At 37.5% G+C, this 25,566-nt stretch overlaps 1 protein-coding gene across 1 annotated transcript in view; it reads left to right on the top strand.

Annotated features, from left to right (window-relative positions):
- Nucleotides 1-2,354: 2,354 nt before the first annotated feature.
- Ufl1 (UFM1 specific ligase 1) overlaps nucleotides 2,355-25,566 on the top strand; it is a 31,706-nt gene continuing 8,494 nt past the window's right edge. Inside the window, exons 1-12 of the mRNA XM_006979245.4 lie at nucleotides 2,355-2,530; nucleotides 3,501-3,646; nucleotides 4,739-4,767; nucleotides 6,187-6,284; nucleotides 6,985-7,099; nucleotides 9,324-9,454; nucleotides 14,608-14,666; nucleotides 16,675-16,821; nucleotides 17,965-18,140; nucleotides 19,831-20,010; nucleotides 22,142-22,262; nucleotides 25,078-25,200. Of these exons, the coding sequence (XP_006979307.1) occupies nucleotides 2,454-2,530; nucleotides 3,501-3,646; nucleotides 4,739-4,767; nucleotides 6,187-6,284; nucleotides 6,985-7,099; nucleotides 9,324-9,454; nucleotides 14,608-14,666; nucleotides 16,675-16,821; nucleotides 17,965-18,140; nucleotides 19,831-20,010; nucleotides 22,142-22,262; nucleotides 25,078-25,200 (1,402 nt within the window). The 5' untranslated portion in view covers nucleotides 2,355-2,453. The remainder of the gene's footprint in view (nucleotides 2,531-3,500; nucleotides 3,647-4,738; nucleotides 4,768-6,186; nucleotides 6,285-6,984; nucleotides 7,100-9,323; nucleotides 9,455-14,607; nucleotides 14,667-16,674; nucleotides 16,822-17,964; nucleotides 18,141-19,830; nucleotides 20,011-22,141; nucleotides 22,263-25,077; nucleotides 25,201-25,566) is intronic.

The raw sequence follows: 25,566 nt of genomic DNA, 5'->3' as shown, positions 1-25,566 counted from the left end.
TCTTTCTACCCCCTCCCCATTGTCCCATTTTACTTTCTTGGTTTCTTAGTTACTTGAGGTTACATACTCATGCCTGAAGATTGGGAGCTTGGAACTGCAAATTAGAGAGAATATGTATGTAGTGTTGTTCTTTCTGGCTCTTGGTTCCCCTCACTTAACATCATCTTTTCTAGTTCCATTTACCTGAAATTTACATGATTTCATTTTTCTTTATAGATGAATACTGTTCCATAGTGTACTTGTGCCACACTTTCATTATCTATTTATAAGTTGGAGGACAGTTAGGTTATTTCCACTTCTTAGGCATTGTAAATAGAATGGCAAGGATCATGGCTGTGGAGTAGGATGTTTAGTCCTTTGGGCATATGCCAAGGAGTATACAGCTGGGTCACAGGGTAGATTTATTTTTAGCTCTTTGAGAGTTTACCCTGATTTCTGGAGTGACTAGACCAATTTTCAACCACACCAACAGTGAATGAGAGTGCCCTTTCCCACATCCTTCCCAATATTTATTGTCAGTTATAGTAGTAGTAGTAGTAGTAGCAGCTTAGCCATTATGACTGGGTATGACAATATCTCAAAGTTGTTTTGAGTTGTATTTCCCAAATTGCTAACAATGATGACCATATTTTGCAACAATTCTTAGCCACTGTTCTTTCTTTGAGATCACTGTGTTCATCTCTATAATCCCCTAGTGTTGAGTGGGTCATTTTGTGCGAATTTTTGTTGTTGTTATTGTTCTTTGATTTTTTTCAATTATTTATATATTCTGGGTATTAATCACCTGACAGATGTGTAGCTGACAAAGAGTCCTTCCCATTGTGGGCTTCTTCACTTGTCTGATTGATTCCTTAGCTGTGCAGACAGTTCTTAGTTTTATGAGGTCCCACCTGCCAATTGGACAACCATGTACTTTATATCTTATAGCGCTAGAAGGAAGGATAATATTAAATGTCTTTTTCATGGATAGTATGTGAAGGGTTGGGAGTTTGACATAATTTAAATGCTATGCATGTTTGCATATGTTGAAGCATCACAGTGTTTCATTACTGTGTGTAATTTTATTATGTCAAAGGACAATAAGTAAGTCTGAGAATGTGTCATAACTCATGTACACATTGTAGTTAAAGACAATACCAGCTGTCTCCAGATTGTCTGCATATCAACATTAAGACGGTTTGCACACAACCACAGACAGCTATCAGAAAATTTTACAAAGAATAAAACTTCACCTCCCCAAATACACACAACGTTCATTTTTCAAAGGAATTGTCTGAGTCTAGAAAACAGCCACTTAGTGTTTGTTCCATTGATTCACTCAGTGCATTGCTTAAAGTACCTCTGTATATCGCTTATTGGGCAAAAGTGAAATATCCCTGATTCAAAAGCACTGAAGTTGGTGGGTGGGGAGAAGGTTCAGCGGTTAAAGGGCTCACTGTGCCAGCACAAGGACTTGAGTTCAGAGCCCAGAACTCAGGTCAGAAGCTGGATATGGTGATCAACATGCCAGGGAGGTGAAGCCAGGGCGATCTCCAGGGGCTTGCTGGCCGGTAAGTCTAGATGAAATGGGAGCACCGAGCTTGCTGAGAGACACCGCTTCAGAAGATAAGATAAAGACAAGTGTAATGATGGAGTTCTCTAAATTTTAATCAAAGCTAGGTACTTAGAAGACATATTTATTTGTTGGATGTGTTATCTATACCAATATATATTTACATTGAAACGAAGTAAAATATTCTTTACTAAGTAACAATACTAATTACTAAAATATTCTCTACCAGGTGATTTCCCCGCTGATTAAGTGGGGAACGTGGTGAATACAAATGAGCAATGGCAGTTGTCTTGTCTAAGGATGACAATGCGGAGAGGCAGTGTTATCTTGTGCTCCACCATTTCATTCCCAGCTATGGTCATTCCTTTGTCTGAGTATATATTCCCCCATAAGAAAACTAACAGCCTCTAGAATACATGAACTCAATTCCATGGCGTTTGCAATATCCAGATGGATTCATTTTGGGGAAACAAAATGTAGCGGTGATGTAGTAGTGAAGCCCACGTTTCTCCAGAAATGACTTCATTCTTGGCCCACGTAAAAGCCCGATTCATTGTTCCAAGTGGATTAGTCACGGTCTGCAATAGCCCGACAAAAGAAGTGTGTTTCGTCCCCTCAGCAAGGGCTGATGATCATTTGATGGTTGCTGAGCACAAACAGGCACCTTGCAAACCGAAGGATTACTGAGTCAGCCTTTAGCCAGGCTTTGAAGCGGTTTGCAGCCGCCTCCCGGAGGCCACGCCCATCCGAGGGCGCCGGGCGTGACCGCCACGCCCCTGTTGTTCGCGATTTGCGTCGGCGCGGGTGTCTTGGCCCTCGGCGCGGCCCGTCCCCGGACGCCTGCTGCCGGCTGAGGGCTGACGTGTCTGCTGGTTCCCGGTGTGGTGCGAGCGAGGCGGCGATGGCGGACGCCTGGGAGGAGATCCGGCGGCTGGCGGCTGACTTCCAGCGGGCGCAGTTTGCGGAAGCCGCGCAGAGGTGCTGGCCCCCTCGGGTCCGGAGCCGGTGTAGGCCCGGGACGCTGCCCCATTCCCGCGCTGCCTGCCGGGCGGGCCCCCGGAGCCCGGCTGCTGCAGCTGCCGGTAGAGGCGCTCGCTGCCCGGCCTAGAGCGAGCTCGCAAAGACCCCGGTGCAGTGCGCAGCAAGTAGCCTAGCCCTCCTCTAAATCCTTCCTTATCTGTGGCCACAGCCCTAAGCCAGATCCACACGCCATCTGTCATTTTCAGGGACTCCCGGACCCAGACTCTTCTGTACTCCACCAATCTTGGGAGGCGTGGCCAGAACACCCCGACTCCATGTCCAGGATTACAGATCACATATATAATGCGAATAGACTTTTTTTTCCCTCGTAAACGAGGTCTTGTAGTATTTTCTTACCACTGGATTTACACATAGAGTCCTTTCATGCTGCTTGTAGCATCGAGAGCTACAAACACATGTACAATCACCCACCAAACAAGCAACAACAACAACAAAACCCAAACCATCAAAAACCCAAGAAAACAAAATCTAGGGCACGGTAAACTGTGCGGGTAACTAACAGTAGTAACTGTGGTTTTGCTAAGTCAGATGTCCTGTCTGTACACCAACTATACTAGTGAGGTCAACATGCTGTGATTTTTAAGAAAAGTTTGTTTCATCGGAAAATTAAAGGCATAGCTGGTGTTTCTCCTTTTTTAAATTGTATGTTCACAATTATGGAATTTGAAGACTGAAGGCAGGGCTAGAAGAGAACACTTTTAGAATCATAATACAGTGATGTGTCTGGATTAAGAAAATAATTCAAACGGATGTAAACTTGCTAACTCTGAAGTTTTCTTTTTAAATTACTTATGTCATTGTACTAATAAAGGACAGAATTTGTAAAGTAGAAGTTACTCAAAATTTTGCTTTCAAACACTTTTGTGGAACATATCAACTACACTCTTAAACTTCTGGTTTCTCTCAGGTTGTCAGAGCGGAACTGCATTGAGATTGTGAATAAATTGATCTCTCAGAAACAGCTAGAAGTAGTTCATACGCTTGATGGAAAGGAATATATCACTCCAGCCCAAATCAGTAAAGAAATGAGAGATGAGCTCCATGTCCGAGGTGGTAAGTAGTTCCTTAGTGTTATGTTTTGGCTTTTACTGGGAGTTTGGGGAAATACATTAAAACTGTAAGTAAATAATCAACTCTATGGAGTTATAGGGTATTCTCCTCAATTGTTCCTTTTTCTCCCGCACTTAGTGTTTGTTGGGAATTAAACTTGGGCATGCACTAGCAAATGCTACCACTGAGCTGTAAACCTTCTCAACTGGTAGCTTCATAGGTTCATGCAGTCAGCCTTTCTAGGTTCACACAAACATGATCCTAAATATTGCCATGTAACAAATACCATGTTTTTGTTGTATTGAATCAAATGTGCTATATATGTGGGGTTTTTCTTTTCATATTAATTTACTTTGTGAACCAGGGGTGGGTACCTAGCTGCCAATGATGAGATGGTTAATTGTGTATGAAGAATAGTGATTTCATTAGATTATAAGTTCTCAAATATTAAAGCTATATTACTATTTTTCTTAAAAAAACTTTGTAAATCTATATACTATGACCTGAGGCCATCATATTATATAAAGTTCAATTGCTAGCAGCAAACATAAAATATTGTTTTGCTTTGTATTTTCAAAGTTTGAACAAGGACTTAAAATGATTGAGCACAGTTTGATTTGAACAAAACCCACTTTTCAGTGGCTACTATTAGGGTATAATATTGGTGTTTTGTTTCTTATCTTCCTGCAATAGTGCCAATAAAATACAAACTGTGATTTGGAATATCTAACAGATTCTATCTTGCTGGAGATAGACGCTTACCTTTTCAATTTCAAAGAATGGGGCATTCACAGATGTTTCTTTTGGTCATTTTTGATAAACTGAATTGTGTAGAGAGTTGAATGTCTCCCATAGGTTTGTCATATTGTGTTGGTTGATGTTCATAATTGGGTCTGATGTGATAAAAACAGCTTTGCAAACAATATTGCCTGTGTCTTTAACCGTGGTGATTGATCAACTAGTAACTTGTATCTCAATGCATCAGTTATTGTGCCCTTTGTAGAAGAACTTGGACTGATCAGCGCTGTCTCTGTTAGAATTGATGCTGTTTGGCTGTACTTCCATGTAATTTAAATGCCTGTCTTTTGTTCAAAGGTCGAGTAAACATTGTTGACTTACAACAGGTAAATTTATAAAAATTTTGCTTTTATTTCTTAAAAGTTTCTTAATTTCTGATACCATGGATTTGTTCAGTTCCTTTCTAAGTATTCACTAGTACTGGTGTCATATATGGTGTGATGTTTGTGAAGAAATAGTTGTGAAACCTTTGCTGATGCCTTGAGTTGATTTACTAAGTTTTCGTTCTTGTTTGAGAATATTCTTTACAGATAAACTCAACAGTTATTACTTTATAAAATTGTAAAGTCTGTGTAATTTTGGGTGAAATATCACTAGGAATTCATATTTATATATTTTAATATATAGAGAGTAAGTAATAGATAAATGTTTAAAAAAGGAAAGTATTTTTAAAATATTAAAGAGTGTATATGACCTCCAAGGTGGTCTAGAAACTAGAAAATTTTATATGAAATGCTGTTTTATGAAAATAGAGTTCACTGCTTAATACAAGTTTTCCAGGAAAAAAATGTAATTCTTCAGAACTCAAAAGTAAATAAATAAGCAATGTTTCTTTTTTTTTTACTTTGTCTCTCCTTTTTTCTTTTTATTTTTTTCTTTCTTTTTTTATAAATATAAAAAACATAATTTTAGAGCCGGGCGTTGGTGGCGCACGCCTTTAATCTCAGCACTCGGGAGGCAGAGCCAGGCGGATCTCTGTGAGTTCGGGGCCAGCCTGGGCTACCAAGTGAGCTCCAGGAAAGGCGCAAAGCTACACAGAGAAACCCTGTCTCGAAAAAAAAAACAAAAAAACAAAACAAACAAACAAACAAAAAAACATAATTTTATTTACATCAACCTATATATTAATCATTGCATTTCCACTAACTTGTCTATAATAACAGTTCATGAAACACTTACACTTTGAAAATCAAAGAGCCGAGTGTTGGTCACAGCAACCTGAAGTCTGAAATACATCTACTGCAGTTTTCTCAAAAACAACCAACCACTTTAACAAACAAGAATGCCTATAAACCTCAAAAAAATATACTACCAACAATTTTGTAGCCACATCAGACCTCATAAATGGAATCATTTGAACATGGAACACTTCACACAACCTCTATTACATTAGTAGTTTGTTTTCTTTGCAATAAAACACAAAATGGATACTCAAATATACAATTCAATTATACAATTTTCTTTCTTTCTTTTCTTTCTTTTTTTTTTTTTTCTATTAGCAGTGTCTTATCTTATTCTGTGGCCCTGTCTTACCTAGAACTGTCTCTGTAGACTACCTGACCTTGTACTTGTGGCTGCCCTCCTACATGTTAGGATATTATAGGTGTTTTCCACCATACTTAGCTATCAGTATTTTAAAGCAAGCCAAAATTCATGTAAGGATGAGTATAAAAACATAAATCTAAATGTATATCCTTAAATTTAACAACTAGTTCAAACTTCACATAATTTCTATCTAATTCTAGGTTATCAATGTGGACCTGACTCATATTGAAAATAGAATCAGTGACATTATTAAATCAGAGAAGCATGTCCAAATAGTATTGGGTCAACTGATAGATGAGTAAGTATAATATTTAGAAGCACTTTCTTTCCTTCTTTCAAATAATATATGTTTAGGCTGGTCATGGCCTGTAAGGCTTTTTGTTTAGAGCTCATGTAATACAGTATAAAAATTATTTCATGGCTGGGCAGTGGTGGTGCAAGCCTTTAATCCCAGCACTCAGGAGGCAGAGCTAGGTGGATCTCTGTGAGTTCGAGGCCAGCCTGGCTACAGTGTGAGTTCCGGGACAGGCACCAAAACTACACAGAGAAACCCTGTCTTGAAAAAACAAAAAAAAAAAAAAACAAAAAAAATCACTTCATTATAAAAAATCATTCCATTTTAAAAGTAAGTGCTAATTATGGGGAATACATATTCATAAATAATATAAATCCTGATCTTTTTCCTATTAAAGCAATATAAAAACATAACTTTTATTATTTGTCATGAGTTAACTGAATGCAAAGCAAATGTGTTCTAAAAATATGTGAAATGACTATAAAATCTATTGGTAAAAGAAAAAAAAACTACCATTTGATTAACCATACATTTGATTACATCCATGAGCAAAAAATTAGCTTTAGAGTCTGAGCAATGAATGTTGTTTATTCATATCCTGTTCATTACTTTGGGGACCTATCATACTCCAAGAAAAGCATGAATGGGAAAGAATACAGAAGGAAACATTTTAAGTTTTTAAAAACCTTTTCTTCAATATTAGGAACTATCTGGATCGGTTATCAGAAGAGGTAAATGACAAATTGCAAGAAAGTGGTCAAGTAACCATCTCAGAACTGTGTAAGACCTATGACCTTCCTGGGGACTTTCTGACACAGGTACTTTTCCCTTAATAGTGTTAAGAATTTAAAGCATCTCAGTGGGGGGCGGGGTCAGGCGGATTTATATAAGCTACAAGTGATTACCTCTCACAGCCATGGACTTTGGTTGTGCTTCCCATCTATGTCTCTAAAGAGATGTGTTGAAAATGATTACAAGTATCCCAAGTCCCAAGCCACAAGATGCCCAAGAGCACTTAATAAATACTGCCTTGGTGCCACGGAAGTGCATGTACCAACAGGTGCATGGATTTGCCTCGTGCTTATGATATCCACTGTACAGAAACTATCCAAATATACACCACTTTTCTATAATTGCTAAATGTTATAATGTAGAGGGGGATGATTCGGGCTGCTGCTGAACATTTTGCAATGCAAACACCTTCAGCAGAGGGTTTTCTTATTAAAATGTCAGTAGTACCATTCTTTCCTTGCCATCTGTTCTCCTTCTCTAAACTGTGACCATGACAAGAAAACAAAGAATCTCACATATTCTCTAACTTTGGGTATTTGTGTTGATACTAAATTCAGGTATCATGACTGTGGTGTAATAATGGTGTTACATAAAAACTGAAGCCATGTGTTGGCTGTATTTTAAAGTAGTTTGTTATAATCATAGATGTCCATGTGATACAGTGGAAAACCATACATAGGCTTTAGTGTTAAACAGACCTGGATTTGAATCCTATTGATGCCACTACTTAGTTACCTGACATTAAGATTATTTCATCTTATGGTGTTTCAAATATCATACCTTTGGAGAAGGAATAACTATGTCCTTTTCATTAGCATCAATGAGATATCTAATGAAGTGTTAGCACAAGGACAGCACTCTGCAAACAGTAGTCTGTTTGCCATTTACTGAAACAAGGAAATAGCCAAATCTCATTTTAACTACCATCTTAGTTACTGTTCTCTTGCTTTTATTAGACATCATGACCAAAGCAACACTTACAAAAGGAAGCATTTAATTGAGGGCTTGCTTACAGTTTCAGAGGGTTAGTCCATAATCATCTAATCATTGTGGCAGGCAGGCAGGTAGGCAGGCAGGCAGACATGGCACTGAGTGCTTACTTCCTGATCCACAGGTAGGTAGTCCAAAGCCCACCCCCCAGTGACATACCTCCTTCAACAACGCCACACCTCTTAATCCTTCTCAAACGGTTCCTTTGGGGACCAAACATTCAAATATATGAGTCTATGGGGGCAGGAGGTGCCTTCTCATTCAAACCTCCAAAACTACCTTTCACCTTAAGAAAACCCAACTTTTGAAAGTTACCAAACCATGATTACTTGAGGCCTATTTGTAGTATATTAGTAGAATAAGCTTGCCGGGTGGATAACACAATATAGAAACAATAGTTTTTTACAAAGCATTTAAGGGTCTAAGTCCTATTTTACCTGAGAAACTATAAATCATAGAAAGTTAAATTTAAAAACTATTAGGTTCAGACCAAATGATTTCTTGTGTAACTATGCTCCTGGGTACTTAAGACTTTTCAGCTCTATTTTTTGAATATCACAAGCATGTTCCTAAAAGCTTATTATGTTTTTCTTCATTATAAAACTATCAAAAAAAACCAGCTTGAATACATTTGCTTTTGGGGAGATATGAAATATGTCCAGACCTATTTCACACTACTTACACAGGTGTAGTATCTGAGGAGAAATGCTGTCTCAGATTTGAAAACAGTCAAGAAACCAGCAATCTGCCAGTTTAAATCTGGAAAAAGTCTTCTTACTGTTGGGGAATATCGTTTTTCAGATCTTATGTTTCCCTTAGTTGGAAAATGTTGGAATAACATTTATTCCTGTTAGTATCCAAAGGTCCAAGCAGAGCCTTCTCTGAGACTCGTCTTGCTATTTCTATGTTTAAAACCATTTATATCTAGAAAACTGGCTAATGGATCATTTTTATTTTCCATTAGAAATAAGTATTGTAAGCGAGGGCTATTATTAGAGTTAATCCTTTGTCAATTAACTAATGATAATCAATAATTACTATTATTATAGCTAATGCTTTAACAATTTGGTATGTTTCTGAACTCTGCTATGAGACAATGAAGCTTTCTAGATACTAATCCATCATTTTAGTTCATGTATGATGTAATATGTACAGTTGAAATTTCTGTCACAGCACATAGCATAAATTGAGTAGGATTGTACAAACACATATTTTAATTTTGTTATTTCAAATTATTAAATGTTGACCTCTTATTCCCAGGCACTAACTCAGCGACTTGGTCGAATTATCAATGGCCATATTGACCTTGATAACAGAGGGGTGATTTTCACTGAGGCCTTTGTAGCTCGCCATAAAGCACGCATCCGTGGGCTCTTCAGTGCTATTACCCGGTAAGCATGTTTTGAAGTATGTATATATGTATATTCTTATACATTTCTTTGATATGATTTGCATCTTTAACTGGTAGTTGAATCTTTTTAAAGCAAAATCTTGAAAGTATCCCAGTTTATTAAACGTGTAGAAAGAGAGCTCTGAATGGGACTAGTAAAGCCTCCAGGACCCCCAAACTCAGCTGTCTCCACTCACATTGCCTCCTTTCCCTGCTCCCACACCTTTTGTACTTTTACAGAAAACAGTGTACAATCTAATGCTAACATCACTATGTGAAGATCACCCTGAAATCATGGAAAGACCATGCCATTATTAACATAGGAGGACTTGGGTCCATGGTTCACATAGCAACCACGTGATGTGGGGCAGATAAGTCAGTAACCTGGCGTACTTTGCGTTTAAGTGGGACTGTTTTTGAAATCCTTTTTACTAGAAGTTCATAGTTGTAATGAATAGCAGTATTTAGACAGGCACATTTCTAACTAAGAGTCTGTGAGATGTTCAGATTTATTTAAATAGAGAATTCAGAAAGCGTATGTTCTTGGTTATCGCCTCCCCTGTCACATAGTTTCTGTTGAATAGCTTTGTGTCCCCATCAGTCTTTGAGATGTCCATACAACTCTGTGGATGGCATATTCCACTCTATCTAATACCCTGTTCAAAGTCTTTTCTCTTAAGGGCACTTAAGGCTGATGTCTGTGTTCATTGTCCATTTTCTTACCCTCTGTCACTTCTCAAGCCATTTGTCTGGTATCACAAATCTGTTATCTATTTTCTATCCTTATTTTACTTGTCTTTGCATCAGTATTTAAGGCAGACATTTCTTTTAAATAGAGCAGATTAACAGTATGTATTTATTTAGTATCAAACACATGCATGGCACAGGAGTACAAAAGATTGAAAGCTTTGGAGGGGAAGCTTATATTCAGTTGGAACAATTTTCTCCTTTCTCTTTTTATTCTTAAATAGTCTGGAATTTTTAAGTAAACTATTAGAGAGTGTTTCTATGACCAGTATAGAAGTTATTCAAGTTTTACCACAAATATTTTAATCTGTATTTCCTACAAAAAGAGCATTGTCCTGTATAATATGATACAGAACTCATAGTCAGAAAATTAACATTGATACATACACCCATCTAAGATTTGGATTCATTTTGATATACTGATTGCTTCAGCACTGCCCTTTCTAGCCCCTTCAGGTTCAGTTCAGAATCAAGAATTTTGTTTAGTTGTTATAGGTCTTTGATCACCTTCAACCTGGAATACTTGTTTGGTCTTTCTCTGACTCTCCTGATCTCGATATTGACACGGTCACAGATCAGTTCTTCTTTAAAATGTCAAGTTCTCAGGGCTGCTGTTTGTGCACGTTGGTGTCAGTATTTAGGCTGCCCATCGTTGGCAGGAATATGCAGAAGGGACTCATTATTCTTGTAATTAAATCTTAGCAGGTGATACACAATTAAGATTTTTCCAATTACTGATTAGTGTTATAATTACTTAACAGATATAGCTGATAAAATTCCTGAAAAGCTCCTTGCTTTCCTTTATAAAGAAAACAAATAGTCATGTGCAGGGATGAAATTTTAGTTCCATGTATCCCATTCTTCCTCAGACTTACAGTTTGTTAGTTAGTTTGTTTTTATTGGATACTTAGTGTTCCCTAAATTTCTCATTTGCTCTCAACATGTTATAAATTCCATTTTCAAATCACCTTTGATTTTTGCTGGTAGTTGGCCCTCAGACTGGCTTTTGACCTTCAGGCATGACCTCATCATTCCTGGGTTGAGTACTTTTTTACTGATAGAACCAAGTGTTTTGGGTTCAGTTTATATTTCCCTGACCCACTCAGCCTGTCTAGCTCTTTCTCTAAGGCTGCCTGATTCCTCTGTTGGAGTAGACTGTGTAGAAACCTACATCTGGATACTTAGTTGCTTTACATACTATTTGGGTCTCACTATTCCTTGGTCCTCTTCTAAACAGGTTAAAGTAGTGCTTCTCAACCTGTGTTGGGGTCAACTACCCTTTCACAGGGGTCACCTAAGACCATTGGAAAACACATATATTTACATTATGATTCATAACAGTACAAAATTACAGTTGTGAAAATAATTTTATAGTTGGGGGTTCACCACAACATGAGGAACTCTATTAAAGAGTTGCAGCATTAGGAAGGTTGAAAACCACTGAGATAGAGGATGTACTGACACAGGTGTGTGTACTTTCTGTTTCTATTTGTATATATAGCAAAACCATGTGATCAAACTGTTATCTCCAATTCAAGTCAAATACGAGGCTTCATTTCATTCTTTTTTCTTTTTCTTTCTTTTGCTGTTTTCTATATTTGTAATTCTCTTCTTTAACCGTGGTAAATTTCGCATGCATTGTCTTTAATGTGCTTACTTATTTCATCAATTCCCATTATGTACTTATGTACCTGACTTGCTTTTGCTGCTGTAGTCCCCCTCTCCCCACACCCATGGACTCTTTATCCTCCATGGCTTCTGACAGCCTATATGCGATCTCTCCAAATGCAAGTAAGTGATAGCTTTTAGAGGAGCTGAGCTGGGAAGCTGATTGGTAGAGATAGGGAGAGGCAGATCTGTAACTTTTGGGGCCCTTTGAATTCATAGTTTAGTCAAAAACTAAAAATACTTTCTTATTCATGTATGTGTCTTTTCTATGTTGCTGATTACTGTGGTGAGTATAAACTTTGTCACAGTCAGCAGTTTTTTTCTCTCATAGTAATCCTGGGTTTCTGTGTGCAGATATTGTCAACCTAATTCTGCACCTGACAAGATAGTGCTAAGACATGTAGCTTCCAGATAGTGGATTGAATTCACTGTATCTGTATACTAGTTTGAAACTTATGAACCATTCACTTTTCTGGTCTGAAGGCATATTGTCCACAAGGTTATGTTGATACTGGTACAGGTAGCTGGAGGAACAGGAAGTAAATACTAAGCCGAGTGTGACATGTAGGTACAATAGACCACATTCTGTTCCAAATCGAAATAAAATTTCATCAATCAAAGAACTTAGAAATTTAGTACATTTATTGACTGCCTACCCTGAGTAATACCTAAGTTCTAAGGTGGAGTCCTTTAAAGAAGCTCCTATTTTTGTAAGTATGTTTCCTTGACGAGAACAGAAAACACACACAAAATAACATGAAGAAGGTTGTGATAATTACTGTAAGATAACAGAGATGACACAATTTACAGCGTACTGGGACCTAATTAATTTGGCAACTTGAGAAAATTTGGGATCAAACAATTTAATAAAACAAATTGATCTGTATGAAATTTTGTTAAATAATTTAGTCAAAACTCTCCAGACATAGGAGCTTTAAGTGTTTCATTCATTTTTAAATAATGGTTCTTTTTTACCAAGCTTTTTCAAGGATTAAAAGGAAAAAAAGTTATGGCATTCTAACTACTCAGTAAGGCATTAAAAAGTTGGAATTAGTTAAAGGACTTTGAATATGCATAAAATTAAATCTAGCTGAGAACACAGATTATGGCTTTAAGTGAACAAAAACAAAATCTTACTTCCAAAACTGTGAGCAGTGAAAAGTAAGTGCAGGACCGGGCAGATGGCTCAGTGGGTAAGGTGTGTGCTCTAGGTGTGTCTTCACATGTTCTCAGCATGTTCTTTAAAGCCAAGCATGGAGGCACATCTGGACCCAAGTACTTTAAAGTGGAGACAAGCAAATCCTGGGAGGTTGCTAACCAGCAACCCTAACTAAATAGGAAGCTCCAAGTTGAGTGAAAAACGCTGTCTCAAAAAATAAAGGGGAGAGATAGTCCCTCTGGCCGCCACAGGCTCACACATAGGTTCACATACCTGAACACACATACATACATCACACACAAAGAAAGAAAAAAGTACACTCAGGTATATGTTCAACTACCTAAAAGCACACCGATGGTCTGGGGACACAAGTTAGTGATAGTAGGAGAGTGCCACCTGTGCACGCACAAAGCCCTGGAATGATCTATAGCACCCCTATCCCACTGCCACAGTCACACACAATGCCCATACAAAGACATGAATATATGATATTCATTAAATCTATTGATGATGCTTCAGACTATTGTAATAGACACCGTAAATATCTGTCAGCTGAACATATAAACAAACTGGGATATATCTATTATAGAGTGATGTTTATGACTGAACTACTTCATGCATGTTTCATTATTGATGAACATCTACTAATATAATACTTTGTAAAAGAAAACAGGGACACAAAACCTCCTATTGATTCAACGATATTGAATGTCTAAAAGGTCAAATTTATAGATGCAGGAAAGAGACGACTCTTATCTGCAGAGTAACAGCAGTGATTGACTGCAAATACTACTGAGTGGTAAAATCATTGTGAAACTGGATTGTTGTGATGGTTACACAAGTTTATGAATTTATTAAGATTAAGATCATTGAGTACACACTTGAAATTGAGTAGATGTTAATCATATATAAATCATACCCTATTAAAATAGTTTAGAAAATGTTACAGAAAGTACAGATAAGTAAAAAGAGCATAGAAACATTGATTTCTCTCAAACACTTTTGTCTAGAAATATTCCAGATGCATTTAAGTACACATATTATCTCACTCGAATATTCTCAAGTGAGTAGAGTGAAACCACAGTAAGGAAAATTATACTCACCCGCCCTCACATGTCTGTGAGTTCTGCATCATTCATGGATGCAGCCAGTACTGAAAATATTTGGAGAAATCACATATGCACTAAACTGTTCAGATAACACATTGCATTAGAAAATTAGGACATCTACAAATTCTAAGTGTACAAGTTATAGGGAGGTCCCACAGCATTTGATAACGAGAAATGTGAGCATCCTTGGATTTTAGTTTGCTGCACAGTGGGGGCAAGAGCAAGTCCAGCATCACAAAAAGAAAAGTTACTGGAATCATAATAGAAATTGATCTAGGTTATGAAGAAACTCATTCCTACTACCTGGGTAGCACAGTCCTGATCAGGTATCTAAGAGTTGATATAACTTTGCCGTTATTTTTTCTTTTAAATTAATTGGCTTTTTTTTTTAATAAACTCCATTTGGATTTTTTTTAATCATATACAATTCTATAGTGACTTCCAATTTTTTTTCTTTTAATTCCCATAAAGGCCTACAGCAGTGAATTCTTTGATTTCAAAATATGGATTTCAGGAGCAGCTCCTTTACTGTGAGTTTTATTTCAATTTGTATTGTTTGGGTTGTGGGTATAACTCAGTAATACAGTGTTTTTTGAGAATTCACGAGTACCTGGCTTTCATCTCCAATGATGAAAAAGAGAAAGTTTCACACAGTTCTCTTCAAGGGCATACATTTAATGATCCAAGGACTTCCCTGTGGGTTCTGCCTTCCGCAAGCTCCATCAGCTCAGTAGCTCCTCTTTAGGACCAAGAAGACATTCAGCATCAAGAGTATAGCACTGCTTTATAGACTTTTAATGAAACAAAGTAATTTATTTTCTCATTTTCTTTATTTTTTGAAATTATAGTGTAGCCATGTCATTTCTCCCTTCCCTTTCTGTGCTCTGAACTTCCCATATCTCCCTCCTTGTTCTCTTCCAAATTCATGACTTCTTTTTTTGGGGGGGGAGGGGTGGTGGTGGTGGTGGTGGTGGTGGTGGGTCTTATTGGATAACTAAATGGGGTGCTGTCCCTGGGAAAGACTTTCTCCTGCACTCAGCATTTCTGAGTTGCCTATAGTTGTATGTGTTAAGGTTGAGGCCTCCTGGCTTCTTTTTCCCTCCACATTACCATGTCCGTTGTTGTGGGCAGCCATGTTGGTGAGACTTTGACATTCCTAGGAGCCACTATTGCTCTGGCTCCTATAATCTTTCCACCGTCTCTTTCACAATGGTCCCTAAGCCTTAAGTGCAAGAGTTGTACTATATATGGATCCATTGTGACTGGGTATTTTGATTGGTTTTAGTTCTCTATAATGATCTCATTGTGTTACAGAAAGAGGTTTCCTTGATAAGGAGTGAGGACTGCACTGTGGGAATAAGGACAGTTATTTAGAATGTAGTTGGTTATGCTGCTTTAGTAAAGTGGTGGTTGTTGGTTCTCCTCCAAGATCCATAACTTCACTAGCCTCAGTCATTATTACCATATGAGGCATGATTTCCCTCTTGTTGAGCATGTTTAAAGTCCAATTAGCTTCCAGATTGCTGTAGACTTATGAGGATAGTGGTGGTGATGATGAAATATGTATTGAGTGCTCATGATATGCCAGCTGATGGTAACACTTTACTTGAATACAGCAGCCTTAGGAGATAGGTATTTTTATTGTCCCCATTTCACAGATAAGGAAATAAAGGCACTGAGGAAATTATTTTCCCAGTGTTTTATAGTTAGTAGATGGCAGAGGTAAGGTTTGTCCTTGACCACTGGCACCACAGCATTCATCCTCTCAGCTGTGGCATTTTACTTCTGCATTAAGAATGGTTGATATACTGCTTCAGGTTAAACAGAAATGTAGTAATAATGGAAAGTGACCCACTGCTGATTCTAATGTGTCCTGGTGTTTTGGTTCTTCTAAATACTAGTAAATTGAATGTATAATGCTAATGATTAAACACTATCTGTTCTTAAAGTATTTGCTCACCTGTTTTACATCAAATTATGAAAGAAATAATGGGGTGATGATTTTTTATCAAGTTTTTAAATTAACATACAAAGTAATGGGATTGATATGGCATTTTCATACATATGTGTCATAGTTGTCTTTTGTCTCCATTTCTACTACTCTCTCTTCCTGGTCCCTTCCGTCCCCCACATGGTCCCCTCCGTCTCCTACACGGTCCCCTCCCATTTGCTTTAATGTCACATGTGTTCCATGGCCCCCTCTTTTCAAGCTTTTCCCACTCTCTCGTGATGCTTCCTCCTCTTCCATGGCCTCCATTTTTGATTTCATGACCAGAATGTTGAGTTCTGTTCAAAATCACTCAGTGTCTGGTTTGAGTTATACTAGTTTGTAAATATTCCCTGAATTACAGCCTGAGTAGTCTCATAAAACAAGTATCAAGGATTTTGTTTAAAGTGTAATTTCATGCATGGTGTTTAAATTTTAATGTATCTTTAAAAAGCATGAAGTTTAGGAAAAGTTTAGCATGACTGGAAAGCTCTTGGCCTTTAAAACTGTGTCCCTGTTCTGATTCGTGTGTACTATGTGTGTGCTTTAAGCTGTGCTTGAGGAACTCGTTGGCACTGGACGTTTACGAGGCACTGTGGTTGGCGGGCGACAGGATAAAGCAGTGTTTGTCCCTGACATCTATTCCAGGACACAGAGTACATGGGTGGATTCCTTTTTCAGGCAGAACGGCTACCTAGGTAACTTTTTTTTTTCTTTTCTTTGAAACCAAAATTTCTTCCTAACACTGGAATATTCTTAGAAAATATTGCACTCCAGAGTCCACATGCGTTTTCCTGTGATTGATTAGATTGTCATGGTGCCCTTTGACTACAAAAGTTGTCACATTCAATTCTGTGGGGCTTAGGAATTGAAATTGATTCCATTATTATTGAAATTTAAAAATGCCAAATGATGTTATTGATAGTTACTAATCTTCAATTTGTATACAGGTGTTATAAAAATTTAAGTTTTTAAACTCCAAAAGCAATTATCATGTGTTTAATGTAGTGTGCTTATTGTTTCCAGTTATTTCATTTTAGAAGCGTTCATTGACTGTTAGCTTTACAATGCTTACATTTATCAGTTTTCTACAACACAGAAACATTAACATTATTCTAAAGTGTACTTCTGAGGTTCTACCGTCATTTCTGTAAAGTAGCCTGACTGATTTAAAGCAGTAGCCCCTTCGTTTCCTGAGTGCAGCCCTGATCTCCTAAGATTGTGAAGAACGGTTTGAATGTACGTCCAGTACAGGGCTCTGCTTATGCTCACTTCATCTCTGACAGTGTACATTCAACTTCTTCAACCACAGACTTAGGTTAGAGCGTTATTACTAGTTTTCTTAATAACTGTAATGCCTTCAGTACCAGTAACGTCTGTAAATCTGAGTCTGTTATGTTAAATGGTCTACTTTGGAGAATGGCTCTGTCCTATTGTACAGTAACACATTAAAAATAAAATTCATTCCATTAACTAAAATAAGCAAAATAGATTCCAGTTTTGAGTTTGAATGTGCACTGCTGCCATTTACTTTACTGCCGTTTTTCATTGTATTGCTCGGTAGTCCTGCTTTCCTTCAGCCCTTCAGCTGGGGAAGAGGTCACACAGCTTGTGTTTAGGGAGCACTTGAAGCAGGTTTCCTACAGAGACCTTCAGTAATAGACATCGAGGAAAACAGCCATTTAACAAGCTACACTGCGTTTATTGCATTCCTCAGAAAATACTGGAATACATTACATTCCCATTCAAAGAATGGGTTTGTGTAGAACTTAACTTTTTATAAGACTTCTGGAAGGTGTGAGTGATTGACAGTTCTGTTCAACTTTCTTGTGTATTTCTAGAATTTGATGCTTTATCCAGACTTGGAATCCCAGATGCCGTGAACTATATAAAGAAAAGATATAAGAATACACAACTCTTGTTTTTGAAGGCAGCTTGTGTTGGTCAAGGACTTGTGGACCAGGTGGAAGCATCAGTAGAGGAAGCCATCAGCTCGGGGACATGGGTTGATATTTCTGTATGTTTCACCTTTTTCTCTTAATTTTTGTTTAAATCAGTGATGGGTGATATTTTTCCAAAATATGCCCAGTTTAGAAATAGGCTATGTAAGCCAGGCGATGGTGGCGCATGCCTTTAATCCCAGCACTCGGGAGGCAGAGGCAGGCAGATCTCTGTGAATTCGAGGCCAGCCTGGGCTACTAAGTGAGTTCCAGGAAAGGCGCAAAGCTACACAGAGAAACCCTGTCTCGAAAAACCAAAAAAAAAAAAGAAATAGGCTATGTAAAGCTAATATTGCCTTTAGAAGTAAATTCTAGAAGTCATTGTTACAACAGAAATAAAATTTTAAGTATTTTAGGCTTAAAGTAATGTTATAAGTGTACATGATCAAATCCAGAATTTTATAAATCTCAAAAACAAAGAAAATAATATAGCAGTCATTTCAGTCCTGAGAGTAAAATTGATGAGATTTTGCACATCTAAGTTTTCTTTCCCGTTGTTTTGAAAAATACCCTGATACAACCAACTTCAGGGTGAACAGACTTGTTTTAGCTGATAGCTCCAAGTTGCCCATCTATAATGGAAGTCAAGGGAGCAGGAATGTGAAGCAGCTAGTCATAGTACATCTGCAGTCAAGGACAGAGAACAAACTCATGCATGCATGCTTGCTAGCACTAGATTTCCTTTCTCCCTTTATCCAGTTCTGGGCCCAAACCCAGGGAATGGTGACACTAACTTTTAGGCTGAGTCTTCCCATTACCAATTAACACAATCAAGGCAGTCCTTACAGATGTGCCCACAGGCCAACCTGATCTAGACTGTCCCTCACTGAGACTCTTCCCAGGTGATTCTAGATTGTGTGAATTAGCAGTTGAAAGTAGCCATTATAATGTCATACCCAAGCTTGTACAACCACCCTGACCTCAGACATCCTGGTGCATTTGCTTATCCCTTCTCCAGTAACCTCTTAATGTAGTAGCAGAAACTGTTTTATTACCTATAGTGCTTTACTTCATTGTTCAAGGTTCACCTGCCCTTTGTTATGCCACAGAGACACTTCACTATGGGTAATGGCTGGAGGCCAGTCTGTTACTTCTAATCAGAACATAGATGTTTTTACAAGGTAGGAAGACTCCTGCTGTGCTTGCCAAATTTCTTAAGGCATCCTTAGTCTTACAGCAGGTCTCAGGTAGTTTCTGTGTGGTAGGCACTGTTCCATATGCTAGAAATATGGTGGACAAACACGTATCTTCTCTTAAGATAGGCAGTTCATAGGAAGAGATGTGTAAAATAGTAATTAGTAATAGTAATTCAGATGATAGAGCTGAAAAGAAACTTTGTACAGGTAAATTTGTCAGGAATTACTGGTGAATTGTTTCTAAGTTTATAAGAGAGAAGCATAGAGAGGTCTGTAGGTTTGGGTGGTGTTTTGCCCAACTTGAGATTGCTATATCCAGGCATGCAAGTGGGGAAATTGGGTTTAAAAAAAATGTTATATGACTCTAGAGCTCCAAGTGCTGATGAGACTAGATAAACAGCTTGCAAAGTTGGGATCATAACTGCTTCTGAAAGTCACTGGCTTAAATGAGGTTCCTTGAAGGTAGTCACATTTATAAATATATCTACACATATATATGTATGTTTTACATATGAAACAGATAGCCTGTGTTTTCCTGTATTTCTCATTTTCATTTTGCTTATAATTCTAGCCTCTGCTACCCAGTTCTTTGTCAGTTGAAGATGCTGCCATGCTGCTTCAGCAGGTGATGAGACCATTCAGCAAGCAAGCTTCAGCTGTAGTCTTTAATGACACAGTTGTGGTCAGTGAAAAATTTATAAATGACTGTACAGAGCTGTTCAGTGAACAGATGCACCAAAAAGCTGAAAAGGTATCCAGAGTTTCTTCCACCTGCTCATCTTCACAGTGTTTTCTTTGCAGTTAGGATCATCTGATAGCTTTTGGGAAATGCTGTATGCAGTCTGACCACAAAGGAATATCATCTTGCACAGTTCTTTTTTTTATGTCCTCTAGGATTTATTATTCCTTTTCTTCATCTTCATTAGAACCTGTTAAAAGTTAGAGAACTAATTTTACAAATAAAATCTTACCAATAAAATTACATAGTTTTTAATTGAAGTCACCAAAGGATTTTATCCCCTGTTAAAACTTAAAATGTATGTAAGTCAAACTTACTTTGTGATCAGAGAGACATCAAAGAAAGAAAATCAGTGAACATATTTTTAGTACAAAGAATGAGTAGTACCACAAATAATTATTAAATCTGGCAAAACTTCATTGATTTTACCTGGTTAGAAGAAACAGGATAACTCAAGAAAAGAAATTTTATTACTGTCAAAGTTAATTAGTTTTCAAGAATGATGGTACATTTCTGTAATTCCAGCACTCAGGAGCTAAAGGCAAGGAATACTAGTTTTAGTCTAGTTAGGCTTAAGGTCAGCCCCAAACTGTATAGTAAGAGCCTATCTTAAACAATCAAAAACTGATGAATTTTTAAAAAATACTTATTTGTATTTATCCATGTATGTCTATGTATATGTATGTGTAACTGTATTTGGGTGCTCTCAGAGGTCAGCAAAAGCTATTGAATCCCCTAAGTTTAAGTTACAGGCAGCTGTGAGCCACCATGATGAGGTGGAACCAAACATGAATCCTCTGCAGGAGTAACTAGTGCTGGTCACCACTGAGCCTTCTCTCGAGCTCCTGAACGTCTTCTTTTTTAAGTTTTTGGTAGTTGACTGCTGTCTCAAAGGGTTCTGAAGTAGAGTTCTTGCCGGGCGTGTCTTCATAGCTGTCCAGTTCATGCTTGTAGTACAAACCCCCATGTCTGCACAAAGCCTGTTCTCAGAGAAAGCAAGCCCTATGTCTTAATACACTGTTGGTGAATTCATGCAGACCCATTCAATGTGTAAATCATTTGTGTTTAACTATATTCTTTTAAACCTTAGTAGTGTGACTGTGAGATAGTTTTCTGCAATTGTCTTGTTTAGCAGACAAGAATAAAATTATTGATGTGACATCAGTAAACTTTAGGTTTAAATGTGTTTATTCTGTACTGGGGACAAGTAGACCTTCATATTGCTTATCTTCAAATAAAAAAATGATACTCTGGTAAGAATGTTGTATGTCAATACAGGGCTGGAAGTGTGTGTGTGTGTGTGTGTGTGTGTGTGTGTGTGTGTGTGTGTGTGTGTGTGTGTGTGTGTGTTGTGTGTTGTGTGTGTTAGATATCACTTATTAAAAAATGTTCATCACCTTTCTTTGAACTCTGTTTAACCAGAAAAAAAAAAAAAGGAATGGACTTAGAGAAAGATAATCTTGTTACTGGACTCCTCATTATCCTAAGCATTTTTTCTAGGAAACCAAAAAGAAAATGATAATATTTTTACTGTAGAAGTATTCTTTTGTCACTAGAGATTAAAGAACTGTCTCATAAAAAAAAACTGATTTCTGAAGCTGGAAATAGTTCTAGTTCGTTGTTAATTGTTAACATAAAATTTAAGTAGTAGAGCTCTTCAGTAACTAATTCATAGGAAAAATAGATTTATTTGAAAAGGCTACAACTCATAGTCATTGGAGTGATAGCAGTGTCCATAGCTTTCTTATAATTTCAAGTATACTGGTGGCACAGTGCTCAAGAGTCTCCAAAAAAGAAAGGGACAAGGGGATTCTTTTCAGCTTGGCAAAGCCAGTGAGAGCTGGCAAAGAGTGTGTCTCTCCCTCTGCAGTAGATGCTCTGTGTTTACCTTGCTGCCTTCATTAGCCAGGGAGAGAAGAACAGCAGATGAGACTGAGACACAAAGACGGCAGGCTCAGAGCAGCACTTAAGAGCTCTATCATCTTCAGCAATGAAACCTAATAATGATCATTAGGATGTATGAGTTGATAAGCAACTTCTCTGCTGTTTGAAATGTTGTGTGTGTGTGTGTGTGTGTGTGTGTGTGTGTGTGTGTGTGTGTGTGTGTGTGTGTATCCTACTAAAAGAGCATGTTTTATTGCAGGAAATGAAAAATAATCCTGTGCATTTAATCACTGAAGAAGATCTGAAGCAAGTTTCCATTTTAGAAAGTGTAAATACAAATAAAAAGGATAAAAAAGATGAGCGCAGGAAGAAAGCAACAGGTAATAAATCCGGAATAAGTGAGACTCATTCATAGTGTTTGTAAGTACATGTTACTAGTACAAAGGGGTTTCACTAGCACATTTCCATACTTGCATGTCAGATAGCCCCATTCTGAGAAGAACAAATGTGAAGTAAAGAGCAGCACTGGAGCTGTCTCAGTCCCATACTAAAGTACCACAGCCATGGTGTACTAACAGACAGTGTGGTGCTGGAACAGGACAGACACACAGATCTGTGAGTGAGTGGAAAAGGAGTCAGCCCAAGTAGCTTCAGCTCTGGGGTCCCGATAAAGGGGCTGAAAATATGCATTGGAAAAATGATGCCTCTAGCAAGTGCTGCTAGGAAAGTTGAGTTTGTATTTTTTGTACTTTGAAAGACTTTTTATTTTAATGATTCATTTTTTATCTTAACTGCTAATCTGAATCAAATCCTGCTACTAAATTAAAATTTAAGTTTTTTGTTTTTTTTTTAATTTTATGTGTATATGTTTTACCTGCATGTATGTCTGTGCACCACATGTATACCTGGTGCCAGAGGAGGCCAGAAGAGGGCATCAGGGTGGAACTGGAGTTACAGACAGTTGTGAAGCTCCCATGTGTATGCTGGGGATGGAACATGAATTCTCTGTAAGAGCAGACAGTGCTCCTAACCATTGAGCCATCTATTCAGCTGCTAGTAAATTCAATTTTAATCATGAAAATTAAAACAACACAGTGTATTCTGATTTTGTATGTATTCATGAAAAGATAACAAAACCTTTTTCATGGCTATCCATCCCTTCTATTTTCCCTTCTGTGTTCTCATATTTGCCAAGTTCATATTCACTCCAAGGCCCCTGCACTAACTATGCTCTTAACTTGCTTCTTCCAAACTTCAAGCAGCTGGATTGTCTTTCACTTAGAGTTCAACTCCAAATGTTACTTCCTTGTGCCTTTCCAATCCCTCATAATAGTGACCATACATGTGGCCTCCACAGCTGACTTTGTCACTGTAGTGTATTATATTGTTTCGAAACCACATCCATGGTTGTATCCCTAGTACCTAAAACATGATTTGGCATAATTTCAGCTTTCCTGAGTGAGCAACTCTCCTGTTAAACATTGTGTTTGACCTGTATACTCAGTTGCAGTTGTTCTAGGGAGAACTTTCATCAGTAAGTTACTGTTGACAAGCACATGTATTTCCCTTCCCCCCCCCCCCCCCCCCCGCTTTTACTTGTAGCAACAAATCAGTGCTATGTCAGTGCTAAAAATCGTTGATATTCAACTTCTTTTATTAATAAACACAAAGGTGTCTAGCATGTATGCTTAAACATAATTTTTACTATGAAAATCTCTTCTTATTTCATTAGCTAAAATTTTTCCTCTTGTAAAACCTTTTTCTGTGAGACTTTGGAGATCTTTCTGATATTCTCTCCATCTTTCCAGAAAAGCCACAGAGAGTTACTCCAGTGACTCCCAATACTCAGATACACTTATATTATCCTTTTATTTAAGTGATATTTAAAAATACACATGTTGATTGGCAAGTTAAATCAGTATAGTTGATCTGTTTCTCTCAAAGTACTTTATTCTCAGTGACTGAAGTTGTGTGGCAGTAATTAATTATGGTGCACCAAATCATGTCCAACTCAAATGTCCTCCCATAAGAAGCTCAATACCAAATATTAAAGATAAATTTCACCTTAGGCATGTGGTTTTATTTTTCTTACTATTGTAAAGTTGAGGGAAATAAATTAATGAAATCTAAGGGAATTCTGCTTAGATGTTAGAAAAGTATGTTTAGTTTATAGAAATCACTTTATTTTACTCAATAAGTAATCTTTATGTTGGAAACTATTTAACACATAACCCACTGTAAGATGAGTATTCTGTTTTGTAGATGAGATCCTAAATGTAGACATCTAATGGCAGATAACGACCTCAGTAATGTGTCTTTACTCTCATGCACAGGACATAGGCTTCTCATGATTTGTGTTTATTAAGTCTTTAGTAAGTAAATTAATTGATTGAAAATTACCAATTGATAATTGATTAGTTAATAAACTAATTGATAATGCCATTTTTTGTTACTGATTTAATACCCACAGACATTTATCCAGTATCTGTTATTTTTCAACCACTACATCTTAGGAATTCTTAATCTAGATGAGTGGTGGGTCAGTCAGACTCCTCCAAACATGGATAATAACCTGTCTGTTAGCCAAGAAGGCAAAACCAATGGAATATGTCATAAGAGGGAAAATAATGCTGTGATAACAGAGATAACAAATGGAAGGATGTTTCTTTGATGGGACAAGAAAAGGTGAAGGGGTGGCTGGAAAGAGAGCACTGGCTGCTCTTCCAGAGTCGCAGCACCCACATGGCAGCTAACAGCCACCTGTAACTCCAGTTCCAGAGGATCTCACGCCCTCTCAGGCCACCATGAACACTGCATGCATTGGTACACAAACATATGTAGACAGAGCACTCATACTCATAAAGTAATTTTTTTAAAAAAGATGAAAAAGAAAAGGTGAAGGGATGGATTTGACTAAAAAGATACCAGCAAGCTACATAAAAGAGTCAGGATTGAGTAATTACAGTTAAAACAATCTTGAATTTGCTTAAGTTCAAGAGGTTTCTACTTTTAGTGCTAGAATTTATTATTGTTATTACCCTTATCACCTAAATATGGAAACTGACCATAAAAAGAATTTAAATTTTTCTTTAGATTGCTTTTCATTTTTCTATCATAATGTTTAATACAGCAGTATAGTATCTTCATTTTCTGAAACTTGTTAAATAAGTAATACTAACTAAGATATTTCCGCAGAGGGCACTGGAAGTGTGAGAGGAGGAGGAGGGGGCAATGCCCGAGAATACAAAATTAAAAAGGTCAAGAAGAAAGGAAGAAAAGACGATGATAGTGACGAGGAGTCGCAGTCATCTCACGCTGGTGCGTACTAACTTAGCTCACTGTTGATTTGTGTGTACGTGGTGTTAACATTTTTCGTAAGATACATATAATTGGGTATGTGTGTTTCCATAGAGAGTATTTGCTTTGCATTTCAGTGACTACAAACTTCACAGTTTAGTAATATAAAGAATAAACTTGTCTCTTAGTTTTCATACTGGAAACCACTAAACAGAAGGTGCCTATTATGGTCTTTGACAGTCAAGTCACTCATTTTAAGGTTTGTCAATACATAGTCGATCTTCATGCAAAAACAGCACAGCTTATAGTTAACTGTATTGCCACCCTTCTCCCCGTGATAAACCAGGTGACAGTTTACAAAAATGGACAGTTAAAAGATAAAAGAAG

This window comes from Peromyscus maniculatus, chromosome 2, assembly GCF_049852395.1.
Source record: "Peromyscus maniculatus bairdii isolate BWxNUB_F1_BW_parent chromosome 2, HU_Pman_BW_mat_3.1, whole genome shotgun sequence".
Taxonomy (NCBI): Eukaryota; Metazoa; Chordata; class Mammalia; order Rodentia; family Cricetidae; genus Peromyscus; species Peromyscus maniculatus.
Note: the sequence above shows the minus strand (reverse complement) of the source record. Positions and strands in the feature narration are given on the sequence as shown.